At 38.2% G+C, this 26,626-nt stretch overlaps 1 protein-coding gene across 6 annotated transcripts in view; it reads right to left on the bottom strand.

Moving 5' to 3' along the window:
* Positions 1–2,431: 2,431 nt before the first annotated feature.
* The window catches only part of ACMSD (aminocarboxymuconate semialdehyde decarboxylase), a 57,982-nt gene continuing 33,787 nt past the window's right edge, over positions 2,432–26,626 (bottom strand). For 4 of the 6 annotated variants that reach the window (XM_043894082.1, XM_043894083.1, XM_043894086.1 and 1 more), the window contains 2 exons: positions 6,573–6,671; positions 2,432–3,029 (listed from right to left, as the gene is read on the bottom strand). In XM_043894082.1, the coding sequence (XP_043750017.1) occupies positions 2,967–3,029; positions 6,573–6,671 (162 nt within the window). In that variant the 3' untranslated portion in view covers positions 2,432–2,966. Of the gene's footprint in view, positions 3,030–6,572; positions 6,672–17,626; positions 17,669–26,626 lie in introns of those variants that run through there. The other 2 variants (XM_043894085.1, XM_043894084.1) reach the window with 2 other exon arrangements.

The following is a 26,626-nucleotide window of genomic DNA, read 5'->3' on the forward strand; positions in this document are numbered from 1 at the left end:
TTGGAAATTACATATAATGTCCAAATGTAAGAGACTGAACAAACTGTGGTGCACACACACAGACACCTGGGAATCAGCCTTGATTTTTTTCCTTCCCATTTGCCCTTGTCTTCACATTTATCAAGTGCTGTTGCTTCTCCCTACAACCCCATGTCACTGTTCCCGTTCTGCTACTCTTGCCCAAGTCACCATCATTTCTTGACACCTTAAAATAATTCTCTACAGAGCTTTTAATGTGTTTTTTTAAAAAACAAAAGACAGAGCATGTCACAAACCTCTTTTAAAAACTTCACTGGCTTCATAAAAAACTTAATATAAAAATCTAAACTCTAGACCACAGCTTACTTATCTGGCCAGCTTTTCAGCTTCATGCCTGTTTCTCCCTTCTCACAAGCTCTTCCCCAGCTCTTTTCTGCCTCAGAGCCATTGCTGCTCTAGCCCTTCCCTGGAAGACTCTTCTCCATGGCCATTTCTTTCTGTTACTCAAGTCTTAGTTCAAAGTACTCTTTAAACAGGTGTTCTTTGGCCCTACAACTTAATGTTTTATCTCCCATCCTTCCGTGAGTCATTCTATACATCTTCTTGTTTTAATTTCTGCATAATGATTATCAGTATAAGAAAAGTTTCCTCCCTCCCTTCTTTCCTTCTCTCCCTCTTCCTTCCCTCTTGCTCTCCATTTCTCCTTTCTTTGTCCTCCCTCCTTTATTTATTTATAGTTTCTTACCCTCCAGGTTGTATGTTTCATCAGAGAACACATTTTATCCTTTTTGTTAACTTCTATGTCCCCAGTATGTGGAACTGCCTTACAATCCTGGCATATCACATAAATACTCTGTGAATATGAGTATACCCCACATCTATTTAAATTATGTATTTATCTATACGTTAAAATTACATTGAATGAGATGATCAGGTTACTTTTCATAATAAAGCAGTCATCAAACACTGTGTTCAGTTCAGTTGCTCATTCGTGTCCAACTCTTTGCGACCCCATGAATCGTAGCACATCAGGCCTCCCTGTCCATCACCAACTCCCGGAGTTGACTCAAACTCATGTCTACTGAGTTGGTGATGCCATCCAGCCATCTCATCCTCTGTTGTCCCCTTCTCCTCCTGCCCCCAATCCCTCCTAGCATAAGGGTCTTTTCCAATGAGTCAACTCTTCGCATGAGGTGGCCAAAGTATTGGAGTTTCAGCTTCAGCATCAGTCCTTTCAGTGAACACCCAGGACTGATCTCCTTCAGGATGGACTGGTTGGATCTCCTTGCAGTCAAAGGGACTCTCAAGAGTCTTCTCCAATACCACAGTTCAAAAGCATCAGTTTTTCGGCGCTCAGCTTTCTTCACAGTCCAACTCTCACATCCATACATGACGACTGGAAAAACCATAGCCTTGACGAGATGGACCTTTGTTGGCAAAGTAATGTCTCTGCTTTTTAATATGCTATCTAGGTTGGTCATAACTTTCCTTCCAAGGAGTAAGCGTCTTTTAATTTCATGGCTGCAATCACCATCTGCAGTGATTTTGGTGCACAAATACAGAATATTTAAAAAGAAACAAGACATTTTCCCCCAAAGAATGGGGAGGTAAAAAATAATAACATATGCTTCATGTTGCTGTTTGACTCAACTTTGTCTTTTAAAGCAGATTGGAGTAACAAGCAAAGTGTTGGGTGGGTAAAGTCTTAGCAACAGGAGGAGCAGGAAAGAGACGGAGTTATAGACTAAAATAAAGAAAATAATAGGATGGGTGTAATTTAGCAAAGATTAAATCAGTACAAACTACTTGTCATCCTCAACTCTTGACTTATAGGAGGGAAAAGAAGTATGAATGAATCAAGAGGATGGGACTTCCCTGGCGGTCCAGTGGTTAAGACTGTGTTTCCTTCCACTGCAGGGGGCATGGATTCAATCCCTTGTCTGGGAACTAAGATCCCCATGCCACGGCAAGGCCAAAAAACCCCACACACAAACAAAAAACAAGCCAGAAAACCACCAATTAGAGCAAGTGGGTAATTTTGAACAATTATGTTTTAGAATTCAGCCAGAGGTACCTGAGCCACAGATGTTCATCATCCCTCCCAGATCCAAGTTCATCTTCAGCAGACCAGGTGGAAAGAAGAGAAATGCAGTGAGTGTGACAGACTGCCCTGGTATTGCCCTGCTCACCCTCCACAGCTTGCTTCACACAGTCTGCTCAGTATTTCAAATGGAAAGAGCTTCTGGTAAAAGTAAATTACATACTGAAACTTTTCTCCAGAATAGATAAGTTCTTATTCGTGTGGAAGCTATGTTCCCATTGTTTTGCCTTCCTATTTACCATCTTCCAACTCTGAACATGCCTTATTCATCTTTATAGACTCAGCTCGAGTTCCAGCTTCTGTGAAGATGTGCCCAAAAGTTGGAATCAAATGAATTTTTCTTAACTGAAATTCTGTGACATGCATGTTTTATTGCTTAGTAATTATTCCAAAAACATGTATTTTGCCTCCTTAATTGGGCTGTGAGTTCCTAGAGATTATGGAAAATGTATATCTTTAATTTTTGGGGGGAATCTAAAGCATTCCCAGCCCACTTCTGAGCTAATGGAAGGTATTTAAAGTGAATAACAACAGGTTATTTGGGATCTATTAACAAATATTTGCTCAAAGTAGAGAACCTACATGAACCCTCTAGGATGAATCTGTTATTTTTTTCATATAAATCACTAATGGCATTTTGCTTTTTATTTCTGCCATTAATTTAAAAGGCTGTGTTAAAATCATTTTTGATTTGTACATGAAATAATGTACTGCTTTTCAGAATAAAAACATGAGAATCATTTTTGTTATGAACAGTTTAGGGTATTTGGACATGTTCTATTTCTGGATAAAAGTTCAAAATAGGATTTCATTACTGCATATGTGATACGTATTTAAAAGCAAAAGCAAAATGTCTTCTTGAAATTTGTCTTTGTAGTAAATTCAGTCATTCAAATTGTTTCCTTTCAAGACCCAAAAATTCAAGGGCATTGCCAGCTTTGAGTTTATCCTGAAAAAGAAAAAAAAAAGGTTTTACTTTAAAGCATTATTTAATAGCTGTTTTAAAGTACTTACTAACTGTCTTCAGGTTTTTAAAAACTCAGTTCCCCAATGTGAGAAAGTTGTACTGGAAATTTGTACCTTTTGACTGCCTTCACTAACTCCCCCTTTGTCCCTCTATTTGAAATCTAAGTTTGAAATTTGGTTGTAGGAGGAGAGGAGGAGACTTTTAACAGGGAAAACTCTCCTAGGAAAATGACTTCTTTGGTAACTTCTACAGGACCCTCCAATGAGTTTTAAGAGTTACTTGGAGTCAAATACAGAGAAAAGGTACAGCTTAGGTACCACTACCTTCTCCATATATGTGTCCTTCACATGACCCTGAATAAATGGTAAGCTCTTTTGGAGCAAAAAGGTGATTTGGATAAAGAGTCTCAGAATATTGTACAAATATGTACATTGATAAATTTCACATGAGAAAAAGACTGCCAAGTTTTTTTCACCTCCCCCACTATAGATTAGATCTACTTCACAGAAAAAGCTCATGTGATTTGAGGGGTAACTTTGTGATACCCTAATTGATCTATGCCTAGCTTGTGAAGGACAGGCATGCAGCTGAGGGTGGAAGGAAACATGTATGGAGTTGTGTAACATCCAACATCCATGTGTAACTAATGTGTAACATTAGTGTGCATCTGTGTATCATGACCACATCAGGGTTCTCACATAGGCTTGCGGAGTGGGTAATTTGAGGCAAGGACCTCTTACTTGGGATTCTTCCGTGATTCACCCTGGGTCATCCTTCTCTAAAGGAAGACTTCAGAAATAATGGCTGGTGCTCTGAAAAACTATTTGCTTTCCTTTTTAAAATATGTTGGTACCAAGTATCCTTTGAAGGTGATACATTTTGGTGTATTGGATAGAGACCTGATCCTGGAGTTAGGAAATTTGGAGTTGAGTTCATGTACTGTAATCCAGCAATTACCCTTTTGGCAAATCACTTAACACCCAAGTCTCGTTTTCCTCTTTTGCATCTACCTGGTGGAATGCATTTGCCTATTTCCCAGTGTGGTTGTGCTCATCAAATGGATTTATTTATTTCATTAAAATTTTTTTTAGTGAAATTTTACCTTCATGTGGCTCAAAATTCAAAAGATGTGAAATGTATGTTTCCTTTTACTAGTACTGCCCAACGACTACTTTTTCTTCCCAGACTTACCAGTTTCTTATCTGTTCTTCCAGAGACTTTTATTCATATATAAGCAAATTATTCTGTGTAGGTTTATAATTTTTTTTTTCACAAATGGATAGTGTGCTATTCACAAATGGAAGTATACCATATGCATTTTTGGTACCTTTCTTAATATATCTTAGAAATTGATTTTTAATACTTTTTAATGGCTATATAGACTCCATTGTATAGACATACTATTATTTATTTAACTATTCCCCTGTAGATTGTTTTTAGTCTTTATTACAATGTTATGATGAGTAACATAATATTACAGAATATCATGTATTTTTGACTGCATAAAATTTTTATTCAAGATTTTCTGAAAACTTGAAAGTGATAGACATATAAAATTAAATAACAAAAGGCAAATAATAGTAATTATTATTATTCCATTAAAGTCCTAATCAGGATATTTGACATGGAGTTTGAGCAAACTCTGGGAGATAGTGAAGGACGGGGAAGCCTGGCATGCTGCAGTTCATGGGTTGCAGAGTCGGACACGACTTTGCAACTGAACAACAAGGACAGGATACTTGGGGTAGTCTGGTTTTAGTTTAATTTTCCTTAATGTTATAGGAAGTTTTTCAGTTTCAACTTTTGATATAAAAAGTAAAGAAAAAAAATAGTAAAGAAAATCTTAGTATTGCTTTCTACTTTAATAAGTATATATTTAACAATTATACGAGGGCTTGCCTCATAGCTCAGTTGGTAAAGAATCCACCTGCAATGCAGACCTGGGTTAATTTCCTGGGTTGGAAAGATCCCCTGGAGAAGGAAATGGCAACCCACTCCAGTATTCTTGTCTGGAGAATCCCATGGACAGAGGAGCCTACAGTCCATGGGGGTTGCAAGAGTAGGGCACGACTTAGTGACTAAACTACCACTACCATTTAACAATTCAGGATTTTTAATTCCTTAAGGTGAGTAAGTGCCAAAGGAGACACTTCCTGTTTAAAGCAGCCTGAGATTTCCCGTTAATAACTTGGCAACTGCTGGGAGGGATTGGGGGCAGGAGGAGAAGGGGATGACAGGATGAGATGGTTGAAATGGCATCACTGACTCGATGGACATGGGTTTGAGTAAACTCTGGGAGTTGGTGATGGACAGGGAGGCCTGGCGTGCTGCGACTCATGGGGTCGCAAAGAGTCTGACACTACTGAGCAACTGAACTGAACTGAGTATATATCAAAAGGTATTCTTCTTGGCATCTGTTAATATGCTTCAAGCTGTCTAAGAAGATATGATGAACTGTATCCCTAACAATTAAAGTAGAGAATTAGAGTTGAAGAGAACTTTTGGATCCTAGTTTAGAAGAAAGTCAAGTCTCATACAAAAGGGTTATGACTGAGACTTTTGTAAAATTTTTTAAGAATTTACATCTCCCTGTGTTTTTATTTTTGGCATCCCTGTCCCCTAGTGGTGAAGTCTTAGGAAGAACTTGTTTCATTGGGAGCAGGTGTGGAATGGGATTTGCATGCTCAGTCGCTCAGTCGGTCTGATTCTTGTCTCCTGCATTGGCAGGTGGATTCTTTACCACTGTAGGATGGGAAAGTGAAAGTGTCAGTCGCTCAGTCATGTCTGACTCTTTGCATCTCCGTGGATTGTAACCTGCTAGGCTCCTCCATCCATGGAATTCTCCAGACAAGAATACTGGAGTGGGTAGACATTTCCTTCTTCAGAAGTTCTTCCCGACCCAGGGATCAAACCTGCATTGAAGGTGGGCTCTTTACCATCTGAGCCACCAGGGAAGCCCATGGGATGTGAAGGGGATGGCAAAGGAGAGGAAATCTGGGGACACAGCGTCTCATTTTAAGCTCAGTTTGTTTCAGGAACCTAAGGGGCAGAATAGGGAGTGTCAGCATTAAGACACATTTAACCACCCTAAAAGTCAAATGCTGAAAGAAAAACAACATCCAGTTGCTTGAGGGTTCTGCATCCTTGAGTCCTGTTAATCAAGACTTGAGTCTAAATATCCAAATTACCAGAATCATTACAACTTTGGAGATTGGTAGATTTGTAATAGAAACATGTTTTCTTATTCATCTAACATGCAAATCTAAATATATTATTATAATGTGCTTCTTTACAGTTTTCTTTCTTGTCTTTATGAATTTAGTTGTACTAGCTTCACTTTCAGCTTTTTAACTTTCCTTTGCTCTTTAATAGATCAACCATTTCTAAAGATCAAGTAACAGTTCTAGGAATACTAAGTGCAACAATTTCTCTGTCCTTTGCTATCCCATATCAAAGTGCTCTGAAACCAAACACAGTTAGATCAGGAAAATTCAGGAATAAGATCATGAAGGAAAAGGCACATACCTTGGTTTCTGCATCAAATTCTCCCATGGATTCTATCAGTTTCCCAGGTTCCAGCTCACCTAGTGGGAAGGGGTAATCAGTTCCCAAAATGACTTTATCCTAAAAAAAGAAAAATTTTATCCCTACTTTTTTAAAGCATCAAAGAACCCCTTATAAACTTAATTATATTTACATATTACAAACACTCCTATGGTAAAATAGCAAATTTTCCCCTGATTAATAGAAGCAAACTGATTTGAAGTTTTAGGATTTAACGGCTTCAAATTGTATTCTGACATTTTGTCCAGCAGGTGGCAATATTAGGTCTCTTAAAATTGCAAATAAACCTCTATCCACCCTTGTTTTTTCTAAGGAACTGAATTGCAGAATACTCAAATCTAAGAAGCAGGCATTTATTTAATAAAACATGCTAATGTTTTCAGATGAAATTAAGGATTCTATATTTCTTAAAATGATGCATTGCAATTGACACCACAATTTTTGAAAATATACTAGAGTTAGAAAGGAAAACATAAAAAAACTAACAACTGGGTGAAATGAATGAAAAGAAGACAAACAAAAACTAACCAGTACTCCCCCCGCCAAACAATTACTATCTCTGTAAACTAGATTGTGTTTTTTTAATGATGTAGCCTTGAAGTTCTACTTGACACTTTGTATGATAAAGCACACAGGCTCATCTGTCTACAAATACATAAAGCAGTATGTCAAGTAGTGTGCTAAAATCTAGATTGCCCTGGTCATCGAAACAGAAAATGAGGACAGAGAGGGATCAAGGTGGCAGCATAGGAAGATCCCAAGTTCACCCCCTGTCACACCTGAATTACCCTACTTAGAGGGCAACTATCTCTGAGAATGACCCGAGAGCTAGTAGAAAAGGTATAAAGAACCACAGCTTGACAGGTAGGAGGGCGGAGACACAGCCCGTCAAGATTCACCTTCTTGGCCTGGTGACTCACAAGCAGGAGGAAAATCAACCGTGGAGGTCCTGCCTGAGGAGCCAGGTGTCCAAGTCCCACACTGAGTTCCCCAGCCTGGTGGTCCTGCACTGGGAAGAGGAGCACCAGACTGCCTGGCTTTGGAAACCAGTGGGGCCTGTGTTTAGAACTAGAGGCTGGAGGGCCATCCTTAAAGGGCGTGTACAGAAACTTGCTTGCTCCAAGTCCCTGTGTAGAAGTTGCAGTTTGAAAGGAGTCTGGGGCAGACATACTTGCTGATCTTAGAGAGTCTTGTGGAGAAACAGGGGGCAGCTGGGACTCCCCTTGGGAACTGACGTGCTTGTGGCAGCTGTTTTCATTCTCTCTCTCTACCATGCTGACACTGGCCCTGGTGGGTGCTTTTTTTCCATTCTCCCTCTAGCCTGTTAGCGCCCGGGGCAGCTCCAACTACCAGCACATCTGCAACAGCCAGCCTTGCTACAATAGAAGGGCTCATGCAACCCATGTAGGGGATACCCCTGGCGTATCTGACTCTGGTAATCAAAGGGGAACATGCTGCTGGGCTTCCCTAGGACAAGTCACTTCTCCAAGATTGGGAGTTGTAACCAACTACATAATACATAGGAGTAAACTTAGAGAATTAGGCAAATTCAGGAGACAGAGGAGTTTCAAGCAAAAAAATATGACAAAACTGAAGCAAAAGACCTAAATGAAATGAAGATAAGCAATCTACCTGAGAAAGAGTTTAAGATCATTATTGTAAAGGTGCTTACCAAACTCAGGATAAGAATGGATGAGTAAGTGAGAACTTGAACAAAGAGTTAGAAAATATAAAAAGGAGCCAATAAGAGTTGAGGAATACAATAACAGCAATGAAGTATGCATTGGAGGGAGTCACTGGTAGAGTAGATGATACTGAAGAATGGGTAAGTGATATGGAAGACAGAGTAGTAGTAATCACCCAAGCCAAACAGAAAAAAAATAATTTTAAAAAATGAGGATAGTTTAAGGGACCTTTGGGACAACATGAAATGTACTAACATTCGCATTATAGGTGTCCCAGAAGGAGAAGAGAGAAAGGGTGGAAGTAGTATTTGAAGAAATAATAGCTGAAAACTTCCCTAAGAAGGAAACAAGCATCCAGGTCCAGGTAACATAGAGAGTCCAAAACAAGATGAACCCAAAGAAATCCACACCAAGAAATAATTAAAATGGCAAAAGTTAAGAGAGAATTTTGAGGGCAGCAAGAGAAAAACAATTAGTCACATCTATGGGAATCCCATAAGGCTATCAGCTGATTTTTCAGCAGAAAATCTGCAGGCCAGAAAAGAATGGCATGATGTAATTAAAGTGATGAAAGGTATTCCTGAGATGAATATAGCATTTTAAGTAAACTGTACTTTAATTTTTAAAAATATGATGGATAAGAATATGATATATTTGTGTAATGGCATAGTATACAGTGTTCAATGAACAAATTTTGGAGAAAAAAACAGAAATGGTCCCTCTCCTCAGAAACCTCATGATCTAGTAAGAGAGATAATCAATAATCAATAACAAATCCATCTTTTGAAATAAAATAAGAGGAACATATTTTCAACCAGAAATTTTACTTCTGGTAAGTATCCCACTCATATGCATGTCATAGTTCAAGGAAATTAATTGTAATATTATTGTATTAGCAAAACACTATCAAATTAAATTTAGCATATCCCCAAATAAAAAGGAGTGAAGGATAATTGCATATGCTGAAATGAAATAATTACCAAGTTATATTGTAAAGAGGAATCATCTTCACAGCAGAAGCTAACACTACATTGTGAATGAACTATAATAAAAAATAAGAAAAAAAGACATGATCTTGTAATTGAGAAAATACAATGTAATAGCTGTCAAATGGAATTTACTAAAGCTAATTCAAATATCATATGATACCAATTATATGTGTAATCTAAATGGTACAAATGAACCCTTTTACAAAACAGAAATTGAGTCACAGATGTAGAAGACAAACATGGTTATCAAGAGGGAAGTGGGGAGGGATAAATTGGGAGATTGGGATTGACATATACACATTCTGTTCAGTTCAGTTGCTCAGTCACGTCCGACTCTTTGCGACCCCATGGACTGAACCACGCCAGACTTCCCTGTTTATCACCAACTGTGGGAGCTTACTCAAACTCATGTCCATCGAGTTGGTGATGCCATCCAACCGTCTCATCCTCTGTCGTCCCCTTTTCGCGCCTTCAATCTTTCCCAGCATCAGAGTCTTTTCTTTTTCTTTTTTTTACATGGGGTGATATTTTATTTTATTTATTTATTTTTTCCATTTATTTTTATTCGTTGGAGGCTAATTACTTTACAATATTGTAGTGGTTTTTGCCATACATTGACATGAATCAGCCATGAGTTAGTTCTTTGCATCAGGTGGCCAAAGTATTGGAGTTTCAGCTTCAGCATCAGTCCTTACAGTGAATATTCAAGACGGATTTACTTTAGGATTGACTGGTTGGATCTTCTTGAGGTCCAAAGGACTCTCAAGAGTCTTCTCCAACACCACAGTTCAAAAGCATCAATTCTTTGGTGCTCAGCTTTCTTTATAGTCCAACTCTCACATCTGTACATGACTTCTGGAAAAACCATAGCTTTGACTAGACAGACCGTTGTTGGCAAAGTAATGTCTGCTTTTTAATATGCTGTCTAGGTTGGTCATAGCTTTTCTTCCAAGGAGCAAGCATCTTTTAATTTCATGTCTGCAGTCACCATCTGCAGTGATTTTGGAGCTCAAAAAAAACAAAGCCTCTCACTGTTTCCATTGTTTCCCCGTCTATTTGCGATGAAGTGATGGGACCAGATGCCATGATCTTCGTTTTTAGAATGTTGAGTTTTAAGCCAATTTTTCACTCTCCTCTTTCACTTTCATCAAGAGCCTCTTCAGTTCTTTGCTTTCTGCCATAAGGGTGGTGTCATCTGCATATCTGAGGTTATTGGTGTTTCTCCCAGCAATCTTGATTGCAGCTTGTGCTTCAGGCAGCCCAGCATATCACATGATGTACTTTGCATAAAAGTTAAACAAGCAGGGTAACAATATACAGCCTTGATGTACTCCTTTCCCGATTTGGAACCAGTCTGTTGTTCCATGTCCAGTTCTAACTGTTGCTTCCTGACCTGCATACAGATTTCTCAGGAGGCAGGTCTAGTGGTCTGGTATTCCCATGTCTTGAAGAATTTTCCACAGTTTGTTGTGATCCACACAGTCAAAGGCTTTGGCATAGTCAGTAAAGCAGAAGTAGATGTTTTTCTGGAACTGTCTTGCTTTGTCGGTGATTCAGCAGATGTTGGCAATTTGATCTCCGGTTCCTCTGCCTTTTCCAAATCCAGCTTGAACATCTGGAAGCTCATGGTTCACACACTGTTGAAGCCTAGCTTGGAGAATTTTGAGCACTACTTTGCTAGTGTGTGAGATGAGTGCATTTATGCAGTAGTTTGAACATTCTTTGGCATTGCCTTTCTTTGGGATTGGAATGAAAACTCCTTTTATTACTCTGTATTGTAATGACCTATATGGGAACAGAATCTAGAAAACAATGGATATAGGTATGTGTATGACATATAATGTATATGTATATAATAAAATATGATTCACTTAATATACAGAAGAAACTAACAACATTGTAAATCAACTATACTCTTATAAAAATAATTAATAAGAAAAAAGAGAAAGTTATAAAGAGGGGAAAACAAAGTCTAGGACAATGTATTTGCCATACTTATATTTCTGTTTCTAATAAGGGACCTATAGAAACACAAATATATTTGTATGGTAAAGTCTGTTTCACGAATGGTAGCCAAGAAACAAGATAGTTTCTTGTTTCTTGAGAAACAAGATGGCGAGGAACAAGGATGCCTGCTGTGCTACAGTCCATGTACACAGAGTCCATGTACACAGAGTCCATGTACAAAGAGTCCGTGTACACAGAGTCCATGTACAAAGAGTCCATGTACAGAGTCCATGTGCAGAGTCCATGTGCAAAGGTCCATGTACACAGAGTCCATGTACACAGAGTCCATGTACAAAGGTCCATGTACACAAAGTCCATGTGCACAGAGTCCGTGTGCACAGAGTCCATGTGCACAGAGTCCGTGTGCACAGAGTCCATGTGCACAGAATCTGTGTACAAAGAGTCCATGTACAAAGGTCCATGTACACAGAGTCCATGTGCACAGAGTCCATGTACAAAGAGTCCGTGTATACAGAGTCCATGTACACAGAGTCCGTGTACACAGAGTCCATGCACAAAGGTCCATGTACAAAGAGTCCATGTACAAAGAGTCGGACATGACTGGGCAACTGAACAACAACAGCAACAGCAGCCAAGAAACAAGTAACATTAGGTGTCTCCACAAATGAAGACTAGGATTCAGGGGTGCAGGAGATCCCCCTTTTACTCTTTTGGAGATATAATTCACATACCGTAAAATTCACTCTTTAAAAGTGTACAGTTCAGTGCGTTTTAGTATATTCATGAATTTGTGTTATCATTCCCACTAATTTCAGAATGAAGGTAATTTATTACCTTCAAGTAATCTGCATACTCATTAGCAGGCACTCCGTGTTACCTCCTCCTTCTAGCCCCTGGAAACACTAATTTATCTTCTGTGTCTATGGAATTGCCTCTTCTGACATTTCATGGAAATGGAATCATGCAGTATGTCACCTTCTTTCATTTAGTATATCATTTTCAAGATTCATCCATGCTATAGCCTGAATCACTACTTCATTCCATTTTGGGCCAAATAATATTCCATTGAATAGATATACCACATTGTGTTTATCCATTCATCAGATGGTGGATATGTGGGTTGTTTCTACTTTTTGGTTATTATGGTAATGCTTTTCTGAACAAGTGTTTTCATAAAAATATGAAAACCTTTTCCCTTCTCCTGTGTATATACCTAGGAGTGGAGTTGCTGGATCATATGATAAGTCCATATTCAACATTTAGAGAAACTGTTTTTCACAGTGGCTGCAGCATTCAACATTCTCAACAGCAGTGTGTGACAGTCCCAATTTCTCCAAATCCTTACCAACACTTGTTATTATCCATCTTTTTAACTATAGCTATCATGGTAGGTGTAAAGCGGTATCTCATTGTGGTTTCAATTTGCATTTCTGTAATGACTAGTTATGTTGAACATCTTTCCATGTGCTCATTGGCCGCTTGGATGTCTTTGAAGGAATATCTATTTATGTCCTTTGTGTCTATTCAAGTCCTTTTTATTGTTGAGTTGCCAGAGTTGTTTATATTTTCTAAATACTAGAGATTTACCAGATGTATGATTTACAGATATTTCTTCATTCTGTGGGTTGTCTTTTCACTTCATTGGTTGTATCTTTTGAAGCCCAAATTTTAGAATTTTGATGAATTTAATTATTTTCTTTGGTTTCTTGTGTTTTTGGTGTCATATTCAAGAAATTATTGCCTAAACATCATGAAGGTTTACAACTAAGTTTTCTTTTAAGAGTTTGTAGTTTTAGCTCTTCCCTCTAGGTCTTTGGTCCATTTTGAGTTAACTTTTGTGTATTTTGAGTGTGAAGAAGAGATCCAACTTAATTATTATTCTTTTTATGCATGTGGATATTCAGTTATCCCACTACAATATGTTGAAAAGACTATTCTTTCTTTATTGAATTGTATTGGTACTTTTGTTCAGAATAAGTTATCTTTATGTCTGTCTTTAAGCCACCATCACCCAGTTTTGATTACCCTATATATCTGTGTAGAAAGTTTTTAAATTGAGAGTGTGAGTCCTCCAATTCTGTTAGTTTTCAAAATCATTTTGTCCATTCTGGGTCCCTTGTATTTCTGTATGAATTTTAGCATCAACTTGTCAATTTCTGTGAAGACAAACAAAACAAACCCTGGATTTTTGATAGGGATTGCATCCAATCTGTAGCTCAATGTGAGGAGTATGGCCATTTAACAACATTTAATTTTCCAACAGATGAACATGGGATGTCTTTTCATTTATTTACATCTTCTTTAATTTTCTTCAACTGTATTTTGTAATTTAGTGTTCAAATCTTCACTTCTTTAGTTGAATTTACTGCTAAGTATTTTTATTCTCCTTGATGCTATTGTAAATGGAATTGTCTCCTCAATTTCATTTATGGATTATTCAATGCTAGTGTATAGCGATGTGGGTAATTTTTGTATATTTATCTTATATATTTGTATATATTTTATATATTTATTCTATAACCTTGCTGAATCTCTTTATTAGCCCTGATGCTTTATTTGTGGGTTCTCTAGATTTTGTATATAGAAAGTCATGTCATCTGCAAATAATTTTGCTTCTTTCTTTCCAATTTTTATGCCTTTTATTTATTTTTCTTGCCTAATTTCCCTGGCTACAATCTCTAGTACAGTGTTGAATGGAAGTGGTGAGAGCAGAACCTTTCAATCTTTTGCCATTAAGTATGATGTTAGTTGTGGATTTTTCAAAGATGTCCTTTATCAGATTGTGGAACTTCCTTTCTACCAGTTTTTGAGTGTTTTCATCATGAAAGACTGTTGGAGTTTGTTGAGTGCTTTTTCTACATATATAGTTTAGTATTCTTGATAAACTACTCGAGCAATTTTCTGATAGACTTTATTGAGCTTAAAAGCCACTCCTGCTGCTGTTTAATTGTGAATTTGTGTCTGACTCTTTTGTGACCCCATAGACTATAGCCCTCCAGGCTCCTCTGTCAATGGGATTTTCCAGGCAAGAATACTAGGATGGTTTGCTATTTCTTCTCCAGGGGATCTTCCCGACCCAGGGATTGAACCCGGGTCTTCTGCACTAGCAGGCAGATTCCTTACCACTGAGCCACCAAGGAGGCCAAAAGCCCCTCCTAGGAAATCCATTCAGTTGACTATTAGTCTTGAAACTAATCTAAGAACTTTAACCAATCATGCAAAGAGGCTAATTGTCCTTAACTAGATAGTCATCTCCTTTTTTAAAATATAGTCTAATAATAACTCTCTAACCATTTTTCCCCTATAAAATGTCTCTGCCAAGATAGAATCTTTGAATTGGGCTTTTCAGAAAGCCTCTTCATTTGAAATAAAACTCTGACCTATGCTTATAATCAGTCTTGAGAGTGGTTTTGTGCATTGAAGGAATGAGGGCTTGAATATATGAAAGAGGGAAGTCAGATTGTTACTAGGCCTAGATATTAAATGTGTTTTTTCCATGAGTCCATAGTTATATATTATTATTAATATTAACTAAAGTCTGTACTCTACAGTAAGGCTCACTCTTTGTGTTGTACATTCTGTGGGTTTTGACAAACATGTTGTGACATCTGTCCACCATTCATACAGAATATATTAAATGTATTTTAAGTTCTCTCAAGTTGAGTTATTGTGAGGATAAATGACACTTTGATTTCTACCAGAAAAAAAGATTTTCCTAGGTTTTATGATTGTATTTACATGAAATAATGTGGGGAAGTATATAATAAAGTTTAGAGGAAGGCCTTGATAGACTCACAATTCTATCTCTAGATTCCTGTATTCATGTACTGTATAAAACCAAGCAAATAAATACACCTGCTGGTAGAAACACTAAAGACCCAAAGTTATGTCTCCTCACATCTGTGCCAACAGCTGATCTTGTTCTGAACTGCCAGCTTGGTATTCACTGGAGGTTCATTCGTCCTTATCTCTACTCCTCTTGCTAAAGTTGTTTACAATTGCAAAACATAACATAATTTTAAAAAGTCCCATGCTTATATTACATTTGTCAACCACATTAACATGAAATTGAAACCTAGAAAATGATTTTTCATTCTATTCAGGAATTCTTCCATTCCAAGTATTATTGCCTTCTCAGATATAAATATGGTTTAAGCACAGAGGAGTCTGTTCTGTTCTATGGCAAAGGAAGCAAATGATTTTAAAGCAGAAAAGAACCACTCCTCTGCAATTCATTCTTCCTGGTTAAGGCACTTCTTTGTTCTCCTGCCTAACTTGATTTTGGAAGCCTGTTGCAGGACACCAGACCTAATGGTTTGTTGTATTTGTCGCTCAGTCGTGTCTTGACTCTTTGCAACCCATGGACTGAAGCCTGCCAGCCTCCTCTGGCTGTGGAATTCTCCAGGCAAGAATACTGGAGTGGGTAGCCTTTCCCTTCCCCAGGAAATCTTCCTGACCCAGGGGTAGAACCTGAGGCTGCCACATTGCAGGCATATTCTTTACTGTGTAAATCGCTAGGGAAGGTACAACTTACGGTTTGGCACTATTTAATTATTATTTAATAGCTATTGCTCACAACTCCTCTCTATAGGAGATTAATTATCCATTTGTGATAATCTAGTTTGTAAACTTTTCATACCTATTATCCATTTAAACACCTTTTATTGATACCTTCTGTTAAACTTTTGGCCATTTCTAACTGGTTAGTGATTTCTTAAGGGAAAGGAAAGTAGGCATAAAAGAACTGGAGGTAGCATTCTTGTTAATTGGATTTCTTATTCAGAGAAGGGCTAGTACAGGGAAGAGATGGGGAGAAGAGATTCCTTCAGAGTCAAATGGTCCTATAGGATGAAGGTCACTTGCTCCATTGCTTGATATCAGTCTCTAATTGATAGATGCTTAATAAATACTTATTGAGTTAAAAACAGTTTTTGTATTGCTATTTCTTGTTTAGTTCCCTAAGTTGTGTCTGACTCTTTTGCGACCCTTTGGGCTGTGGTCCTCCAGGCTCCTTTGTCCGTGGGATTTCCCAGGCAGGAATAATGGAGTGGGTTGCCATTTCCTTCTCCAGGGGATTTTCCTGACCCAGGTATTGAACCCACGTCTCCTGCATTGGCAGGCACTTTCATTACCACCGAGCCACCAGGACAGCCCCTATTGCTATTTCTATCACCTACTATAACTGCAGATTGATTGTGTTCTAAATGGATGCAGAGTCTGGTTAAGGAAGCATAGGATATGGCCTTGGATAACTGTTGGCTTGTTTCCCACTGATACAAGTTCTGTGGGATATCCAAGGTTTTCATATCTCAGGCTTCCAAGTAACATACCTGGTCCTAGCCTTCCAAAAGCTAGAACTTTGTTCTTTCTTTTTCCTTCTTGTCTGTGATCTAGAGTTCTAGTCCTTTGGGACTGACCATAATTATGAAACAATTTTTCATAGATGATATTTGCTATAGTAATATTTATTAACATCTACATTTTAGTGGACCCTTTCTAAAGACTCTACTAAACTCAAAGGAATAATTCTAATGGTTGACAATTTGGGTAGTGTGGCTAACTCTTCTAGGATTCTAAAATTATACCTTCTCAACAGGTACTGGCTTTCTTTATTAGGCAGGAAAGCAGTGGTTAATCCTGATTGATTTCTCCACACCAACACTGCCCCAACATAATTCCCCTCCCCAAAGTTAGTAGCACATGTTCCCTATGAAGTCAAAGACTTACTGAGCGATAATAATAGTGATTAATATTCCTGCCAGGGAAAAGAAAGAAACTGCTCACCTGCTGGGATGCATTAACTTTTCACATTCTCAGGGAATGCTGTGAACACTGAAAGATGTGACTTACTAAAGAAACTGAAATAGTGGAAGAGAATTCATTTGTCTTCTGGAAAAGGAACAATTAACTCTCTTCTCATTAGCATATTTCATTAGTAGCATTTGCAGTAAATACAACACACCTCTATTACAACATAGCTTATTACAAAAATCCTAGTATATCAAGGATTCACTTTGTTCCCTGAGACATAATTTCCTAGAGAAATAGCCTGATTTAATTCAATCAGTGCAAAGCAAGATTAGCCTTATATCCACAAGATCATTACACAACTCAGTTAAACAAATATTAACTTTACACCCACTGTGCAAAAAGCACTATTTGGATAGTCCTTTGGCATTGTGTTATATTAGCTCCTCACATCAACTCTGTCTGGTTATCATCTGTGTTTTACAGTTGAGGAAATTGAGCTTGAGGGGAATCAGTGACCTGATACTGATGTTCACTCAGCTAACATGCAGTAGAGCCAGGACTTATCCTGTCTCTCACTTACCATAACTTCTTGAGAAGGTAGTAAGTTATACTCTTGTTCTCGGGAAGCTTACAGGCATCAAAAAGGGTTCCACTCTACTGAGGACTGCAGTGCACAAGAAAACATCACTTATCCAGAATACTTAGAGACAGAAGTATTAAAATACATTTAATTTTCAAGTCAGAGTGGAAACATTTCTAATACATAAGGTATACTCCACCACCTACAATTGATATAATCACATCTTTGGTGATAAGGGAACTTTTCATTGCTTTAGAATCCCAAAATAGAGCAGTCCTGAATGTTAAAGAGTCAGAAGACCTAGAAAATGAATGAAGAAAAAGCTTTGGCTTTTGGGCCTGACTGGTCTCTAGTTTTAGGTCCATTTTATAACCCACAGATTCAAATGCCCAAGACAAGATCACATGTATGCCTACTGTAAAAGCTGGTCCCGTAAAATGCCCCCAAATAACATTGTTACTTCTATAAATGAGCCATTTATTTTACTGTCAGATAAAATAGTTTCTATTTTGCAGAACAGGTGTTTCTGGTTTCTCTTTTAAAAATGTACAAAATAACATATAAATAGATGCTTTGGTTTGGGAAGTTGAAAATCTCTCTTGCAGACAGGCTCTTCATTTAAAAAAAAATTGAGGGGAAATTTGTAAAAGTAACCATTTTAAAGTGTATACTGTGTGACATCTAGTACATTCACTTCTAGCACTTCTAGTACTCTGATGTTTTCTTGTGATGTACAACCATCATCTCTATCTTGTGCTAAGACATTTTTACACCCTCAAAGGAGACATTGTACATATTAAGAAGTCACTCTCTATTCCTACCCACACCCTGGCAACCAGTATTCTGCTTTCTGTCTCTGTGGGTTTGTCTATCCTAGATTCTTCAAATACATGGAATCATACAATATATGACCTCTGTGTCTGATTTCTTTCACTTAGCATGTTTTCAAGATCCATGTTGTAGCTTATATTGGTATTTCATTTCTTTTTATGGCTAAATATAATATCCCATTGTATGGATATACAACATTTTGTTTATTCATTCATTTGTTGATGGACACTTGTTGTTTCTACCTTTTGGCTCTTGCAAATAATGCTATTACCAACATTTGTATACAAATATTTGTTTGAGTACTTGGTCTCAAATCTTTTCGATATCTACCCAGGAATGGCATTGTTGGAACATGTTAATTCTATGGTTAACTTTTTGTAGACCTACAAAACTGTTTTTCACAGCAGCTGTACCATTTTATCTTCCAACCATCAGTGTACAATGTCTTCACATTCTTGTCAACATTTTCCATTTCAAAAAATTATAGTCATCTTGGTGAGGATGAATTGGTTATCTCATTATGGTTTTGATTTGCCTTTCCCTAATAACCAGTAATGTTGAACATCTTTACCAGTGCTTGTTAGCCATTTATATACTAATATCTTTTTTTGAGAAATATTTATTCAGATCCTTTGCTCAATTTAATTGGGTTATGTGCCTTTTTATTATTGAATTATGAGATATTTGAATTATGAGATATATGAGATTATTATGTATTTGAATACAAGTCTCTTGTTGGGTGTATGACCTTCCTATGAGTTTTTCATTAAAATTATTGTACTTTTCAGGTTCAGAATTTCTGTTTGTTTTCTTTTCATAATTTTTATATATTTATTGTTAGTCTCTTTTTGTTCAGACATTAGTCTTCTGGTTTCCTTTAGTTCTTGGTCTATGATTTTTCTTTATTTCTTGATCATATTTAAGGCTGTTGATTTAAAATCATTGTCTAGTAAGTCCAGTGTTTATCCAATGACAGTTTGTTAGTTTCTTTTTTCCCCCATAGGAATGGGCCACAATTTCTTTTTTCTTAGCATGCCTCTTAATTTTTTTGCTGAAAACTAGACATTCTGAATATTGTGATATGGTAACTTTGGTAAGCAGATTCTTCCTTCTTCTCAGGGTTCATTGTTGTTTCTTTGTGTGCTTGTATTGTTTATTTAGTGACTTTTCAAACTATTTTGAAAGACATTCTTTGTTATATCTGCTCTCTGAAGTCTCTGTCACTTAAGCTTGTGTCAGCTCATGTTTGGATAAAGAGTTATTTAAATTCTCAGAACAAAAAGAGAATGAAAAAAAGACAAGGAAAAAACCTCTCCTGGTCTTTGCAGATTGGCTCTGTGATGGGCCTTTCTTGAAAACTTGGCCAGGCCATTAACAACCTTGCCTTGGCATTCACTTCCTGCTGATGCTGAACCTAAAGATCAGGGAGAGATGAAAGCATAGGGCCCTATCATGTCTTTTCTGAGAATGCATTCCTGCTCTGGGCATGTGCTTGGCTTTCTAGGTTCTTCCTTATTTTTATCTTGTTCTCTCTTCACTTTTGATGAAGTTGCCATAGAAGATCCAAGCCTTATTTTACATCATTACTTCAGAAAGAGATATATCATCTTTCTTCCTTCTACCTTCAACCTAAGCCAGAGAGAGTACTAGAATATTCTTTAAATTATGAAAACCTGGCCAGACCCTTCCTATTGCTGTAGTTTCTGCTAACCTATTACTGCATGTAACCTTGAATATGACTTCAGAGAACTGGAAGCTGGGCCATAGGAGGATGAGATATAGGTAAGATAAATTTCATTAGAGAAAGGGAGGAAAGCTCAAGACTAGTATTATTACATGTATCCAAACTGGTCTTCCACTTGTGCATGATGACATAAGGAGCTTACCCTAGAATGTAAATCAATGCACCACTTCCTTTACTGAAAAAGTCTTGCTGTTAAAAACAAAATCAGGACTTCCCTAGTGGTCCAGTGGTTAAGAATCTGCCTTATAATGCAGGGGTTACTGGTTGTATCCCTGGTCCAGGAAGATCCCACGTGCTGCAGGGCAGCTAATCCCATGTACCACAACTGCTGAGCCTGTGCTCTAGAACACAAGAGCCACAGCTACTGAGCCTCAGCCTGAGTGCTGCAACCTCAGAAGCCCACTTGCCCTAGAGCCCATGCTCTGCAATGAGAAGCCACTGCAGTGAGATTACGCATCACAACTAGAGAGTAGCCCTTGCTCACCACAACTAGAGAAAGCCCATGTGTAGCAACAAAGCCCCAGTGCAGTTAAAAATAAATAAGAATTAATAAAAACTATATAAAATATTCTAAAAAAACACCCAAAAGTCAGTTAAACTGAACTGTGTCATTAGTAAATCAGTTTGCATTCTGGCACAAATTCCTTCTCTTATCATAGACTGGTAACAAAATCTTTGTGGGCTGGAATTGATCTAAGAATCACAGTTTGAAACCCCATGAAATAGATGGTAAAGTGGATTTTAAAAAGCGTACACCCACAAGGACAAAGAGAATAGGACAGAAAAAATAAGAAAATTTCAGAAACTGGAAAGCTGTTGGACAATAACGTAACTTCAGAAGACCAAGAAAGAGAAATTCCTAGCTAGTGTGAGATAAGCCAAAAAGTAATCTGGCTTATAGCACCAAGGCCCCAAATATCTGTAATAGACAGCACCAGGTACCTCTGGAAGTCACGACAAAGACTGAACTAACATCAGGAGGATTCATTGCAAGCCTGTTGCAGAAGCAGTTAGACCCTAGACTACCTCCGTCACTGCTTATTAGTCCAGTGTCTGCTTTCCCCTCATTCTGGCAAAAGATTGGTCCGTTAGCCTCCAAAGGGGGTGAAAGAGAGTCTCTGAACTGGAAGATACCAGGCACAGCTGAGAGCCTGGAATGTTCTGAAAGCAAAAGGCTTAATGAAAGTTTATTTATTAAAAATTGAGCATCCCGGCCTTTGTTTTCCACTCAGTTCCTAAATACTGGCAACCAGGCCCTTACTGGTTTCAACCTATGTGGCGCTAGTGGTAAAGAATCTGCCTTTCAATGCAGGAGATGCAGAAGATGTGGGTTCAATCTTTAGATCAGGATTGCCTGGAGTAGGAAATGGCAACCCACTCCAGTATTCTTGCTTGGAAAATTCCATGGACAGAGGAGCCTCTTGGGCTACAGTCCATGGGGTTGCAAAGAGTCGGGTATGACCGAGTGACTGAGGACTTCACCATTCAGGTAAGAAATAGAAAAAGAACTTCTCTGGGAAAGTGATAAATCAAAAAGGAAAGATTAAATATCTAGAATTTCCAAAGGACATGGCCCAGTTGGATTACTGTGTAGAGCAAAGCCCACTTGACAGGTCCTATCCATATGCAGAGACTTCCATTCATCTTTTTAGTGACCACTCTTAAGTATAAGTAGGTAGCCAGGGATTATGGACATTTAAAGAAAGCATTTGATATGAAATACTGAGACTTAAAAGACAAAAAATTAATTGCAGGAAGGCTTGTGGAGAGAAGTATATTTCCCAAAATTATTAACATTTTTAGAGAGATAAAAGGTATGGCACTCACTCAACAATAACAGGATGTTTTAAAAAAGTTTACAGAACAAGAACAGTAACATCAAGATCTTGCAAATTAAACATTAAAAGCCAATTACATAGAAGGATTTATTAATAAAGTTGAGGAAACCTCCCATATAGTAAAACAAAAGCTCAAAAAGGAGGGATGTAAGACAGGAAAGAAAAAAAAAAAAAAAAGATTCAACTTTAGGAACTCCAGAAAGAGAAAACAGAGGGAAGGAAGTCATTGAAGAAATAAATTAAGAAAATTTACAGAATAAAAGGACTCACCAAATGGCTAGCATAATGGGCGAAAACAGTCCATTACTAAGAAATTTCAGGACAAAAAGAAAATCTTAGAGTCTTTGAAACTGAGAGTGAAGGAGAGAGAAGTATGTTTTATATGAAGTTTCAGAGATTAGACTTGCATTTTATTATCCAATAACAACTCTAGAAGTCAAAATATAATGTGAAAACGTCTTTAAAATTAATCAGGAAAACAGGTTCCAAGCTAGAATTATATACTTAGCTAAACAATTAACTCTTTGTAAGGGAAGAATATGCTCAGAATACTTCAGGCTAGGCTTCAGCAAGTACTTGAATCAAGAACTTCCAGATGTACAAGCTGGGTTTAGAAAAGGCAGAGATTTAATTGCTGACATTCGCTAGATCATAGAGAAAGCAAGGGAATTCCAGAAAAACATCTACAGTTCCACTGACTATGCTAAAGCCTTTGACTGTGTGAATCATAGCAAACTGTGGAAAACTCTTAAAGAGGTGGGAATACTAGACCATCTTACGTGTTTCCTGAGAAACCTGTATGCAGATCGAGAAGCGACAGTTAGAACCTTATATGGAACAACTGACTGGTTCAAAATTGAGAAATGAGTACAAGACTGTATCTTGTCACCCAGTTTATTTAACTTATATGCAAAGCACATCACAGGCTGGAATCAAGATTGCTGGGAGAAATAACCTCAGATATGTAGATGATACCATTCTAATGGCGGAAAGCGAAGAGTAACTAAAAAGCCTGTTGATGAAGGTGAAAGAGGAAAGTGAAAAAGCCAGCTTAGGACTCAATATTTAAAAAAACTAAGATGGGGCATCCAGCCCCTTCACTTTATGGCAAATGAAAGAAGAAAAGGTAGAAGCAGTGACAGATTTTCTCTTCCTGGGCTCAGAAATCACTGTGAATATTGACTACAACCATGAAATTAGAAGACAGTTGCTTCTTGGAAGGAAAGCTATGACAAACCTAGACAGTTTATTAAAAAGCAAAGACATCACTTTGCTGACTAAAGTCTGTATAGTGAAGGCTATGGTCTTTCCAGTAGTCATGTACAGATATGAGAGTTGGACCATAAAGAAAGCAGAGTGCCAAAGAATTGATTTTTTTGAAGCTGTGGTGCTAGAGAGGACTCTTGAGAGTCCTTTGGACAGCAAGGAGATTAAACCAATCAATCCTAAATACTCATTGGAAAGACTGATGCTGAAGCTGAAGCTTCAACACTTTGGCTACCTGGTGCAAAGAACTGAGTCATTGGAAAAAAACCCTGGTGCTGGGAAAGATTGAAGGCAGAAGGAGAAGAGGGTGAGAGAGGATGAGATGGTTGGATGGCATCACCAATTCATTGGACATGAACTTGGGCAAACTCCAGGAGATAGTGAGGAACAGGGAGGCCTGGCGTGCTGCAGTCCATGGGGTTTCAGAATCGGATGTGGCTTGGCGACTGAACAACAGGGGAAGAATAAGGAAATATTGAGATAATCAAGGCTTCAAAAAATTTATCTCCCATATTCTCTTTCTTAGAAAGTTATTAGAAGATATTTTCTACCAAGATGAAGGACTAAAGCAAGAAATTGGAAAATTGTGGGTCTCAGGAAGCTGGGAACCCAATGAGAGAGAGAGAGAGAGAGAGAACATGAGGCATACAGAGGGGAGATCTCAAGATGACAGTTGTGCAGCAGGTCTAAATAGCAACCCAGTCCATATATGAGCAAGTCAGAGACTCCTGAGATATTTTTTCAAGAAGAAAGAATTAATAGACTATTGTATCTCATGTGTTTAAATGTTCTGAGAAGAGAGTTGCAAAATTGGTGGAGAATTTGGGATTAAGTTAGTGTAAAAAGTAGTGTGCAAAAAAAATTAAAAGGTGAAAGAATGAAAGACAGATATTGTTGGGCTGCAGTCGTCTCACTGAACCTCATAAGAAAACCTGAATCTAAATTGCCCAGCCATGGAATTTCTGGATTCCTGACTCAGAGGAAATGAATGAGATAATAAATGTTCATTGTGGTTTTAAACCTGACCTAGTTGGTCGGTTGTGTGTACCAACTAGCCCACCAGGCTCCTCTGTCCATGGAATTTTCCAGGCAAGAATACTGGAGTGGGTTGCCACTTCCTTCTCCAGGGCATCTTCCCTACCCAGGGATCAAGCCGACATTTCCTGCATCTCTTGCATTGGCAGGTGGATTCCTTACTACTGTGCCAACAGGGAAGCCCCAAACCTAATCTAAGTTTTAGGTTAATGTAGTATGTAGCAGTAAATAACTAATACAGATTTTGGTACCTGGAAGTAGGTCGTTGCCATAATGAAAACTTAAAAATGTGGGAGTGGCTTTGGAACTGATTGGTCGGAGGAAGCTGTAAGGATCTTGAGATAGTGAAAAGACTGAAGACTCTTGTTAAGACTGTTATTAGAAGCGTGGTAACTTGTGAGAAAGTTACCAGCAAGGACTTTGGGAGAATGAGGAAAATGTTATTGGAAACTAGAGAAAAGGATATCCTTGCTATGTTGTGGCCAAAAAAAAAAAAAAAAGAAGCAATATTGTTACCAACAGCAATATGCAAATTAGAAATTATATTTAATCAACTGGGTGACATTGCAAAGACATTTCCAGACAGTGTTTGAAGTGCTGCATGCCTGCTTCTTGCTTCCTGTAGTAAAATGCAAACCGGAGTGCCTTAAAGGAAGGAGTGGTAGCTCAGTCAGTAAAGAATCTGCCTGCAGTGCAGGAGATCCCTGGTTGGGAAGATCCCCTGGAGAAGGAAATGGCAACCTACTCCAGTATTCTTGCCTGGAAAATCCTATGGACAGTAGTCTGGCGGGCTACAGCCCATGGGGTCGCAAGAGTCAGACATGACTTAGCAACTAAACCAACACCATTATAAATAAAGGAATTGTTGAGTTTGAAATTTCTCAGCCCCTCTGATGGCAAATGATGCTAAAATGAGAGATGGCTTTCCAGCAAAGGTTAAGAGCAGGGCACAATCAGAAAGATATAGTCTAAAAATGAAGCCAAGATATAACTATAATATGTTTGTTATGACTTCAAGAGATAAGACAGTGCTTCAAAGAACAACCGTCAGACAATAAGGGCTTCTAGGTAGCTTAAGAATGTTGTCTCTCAACAGCCTTTGCAGAAAATGCAGAGAAAGGTTTTTCTCAGAAATTTGTGGGTAAGACTTTTGCGCAATGGTATGAAGCTTCATATTGGAAAAGGAAATGGCAACCCACTCCAGTATTCCTGCTGGGATATTCCCATGGACAGAGGAGCCTGGTGGGCTATAGTCTATGGGGTTGCAAAGAATCAGACACGACTGAGTGACTAACACACACACACCTGAAGCCTAATAAGATTCGTAAAAGACCTGCAACGAGAATTGTATTTGCAGAAACACCACCAACTTGGACTTAAAGGAACAGCTAGAACTAAATGAAGCCTTCGGGCCTCAAAAGTTGTGGAGAGCATGAAGCAGTCTGTAGAAACTATTCAGCCACAAAAATGAGCTACGTTTCATGGAAAAGGAGGGATGACTCATAGAACCATTCTGTGCTCTGAGTTCTAATCAAGGAATTGGCAGCATGTGCCTGATAGATTTCAGATTTGCTGGTCACTAGTAACTCTTCTAAATCTCCTGATTTTCCTCTTTTGGAATGGAGGGTCTGAAGCAACTACCCTTTGCCTGTCTCACCATTTTATAGTTTGAGTATGTGCTGGCAAAGAAGTTACCTCTGTAGTCTCAGATTGAGAGAAACTCCACATGAGGAGCGCCATCCACAAGTTACTTTAAATGCTGAGATCCTAGACTTTAAGCTTATGCTATAAATGGATGAGACTTTGAGGTAGTTGTGGGAGGACTAAAGATATTTTAAATTTAGGAGGAATTACTTAGTTCATAAATAATTTGTCACCAGAGTGTATAGTGTGGTAGCTTTAAAATATGTCTTCAAATTCTTTCATACTCCTCCCTTCAAAAGGTGGAGCCGAATTCCACTCCCCTTGAATGTGGGCCAGATTCAGTGACTTGCTTCTGAGGGTAGGTCATAAAAGGGCAGCCTCTGCCTGGTACACACTCCATCTCTCTCTTGCTCTCTTTTCCTGTCCCACACCCATTTCTCTTTCAGATCACTCATTCTTTACGAAAACACCAGGTGCCATGTTGTGAGGATACTTAAGGAGAGTTAGAGGGACCCAGAGGGAGAGTTAGAGAGACCCAGATGAGAAGGAAGTGAGGCCAGAGTCCAACACCCATGTGCCAGTAATGTATAAAAGTCACCTGGAAAATAAACCCTTCATCCCCAGTTGAGCCTTCAGGTGACTGCAGCCCTGACTGACAACTTGCCTGCAACCTTGTGAGGAATT

This window comes from Cervus elaphus, chromosome 33 (genome assembly GCF_910594005.1).
Source record: "Cervus elaphus chromosome 33, mCerEla1.1, whole genome shotgun sequence".
In the NCBI taxonomy this organism is placed as follows: domain Eukaryota; kingdom Metazoa; phylum Chordata; class Mammalia; order Artiodactyla; family Cervidae; genus Cervus; species Cervus elaphus.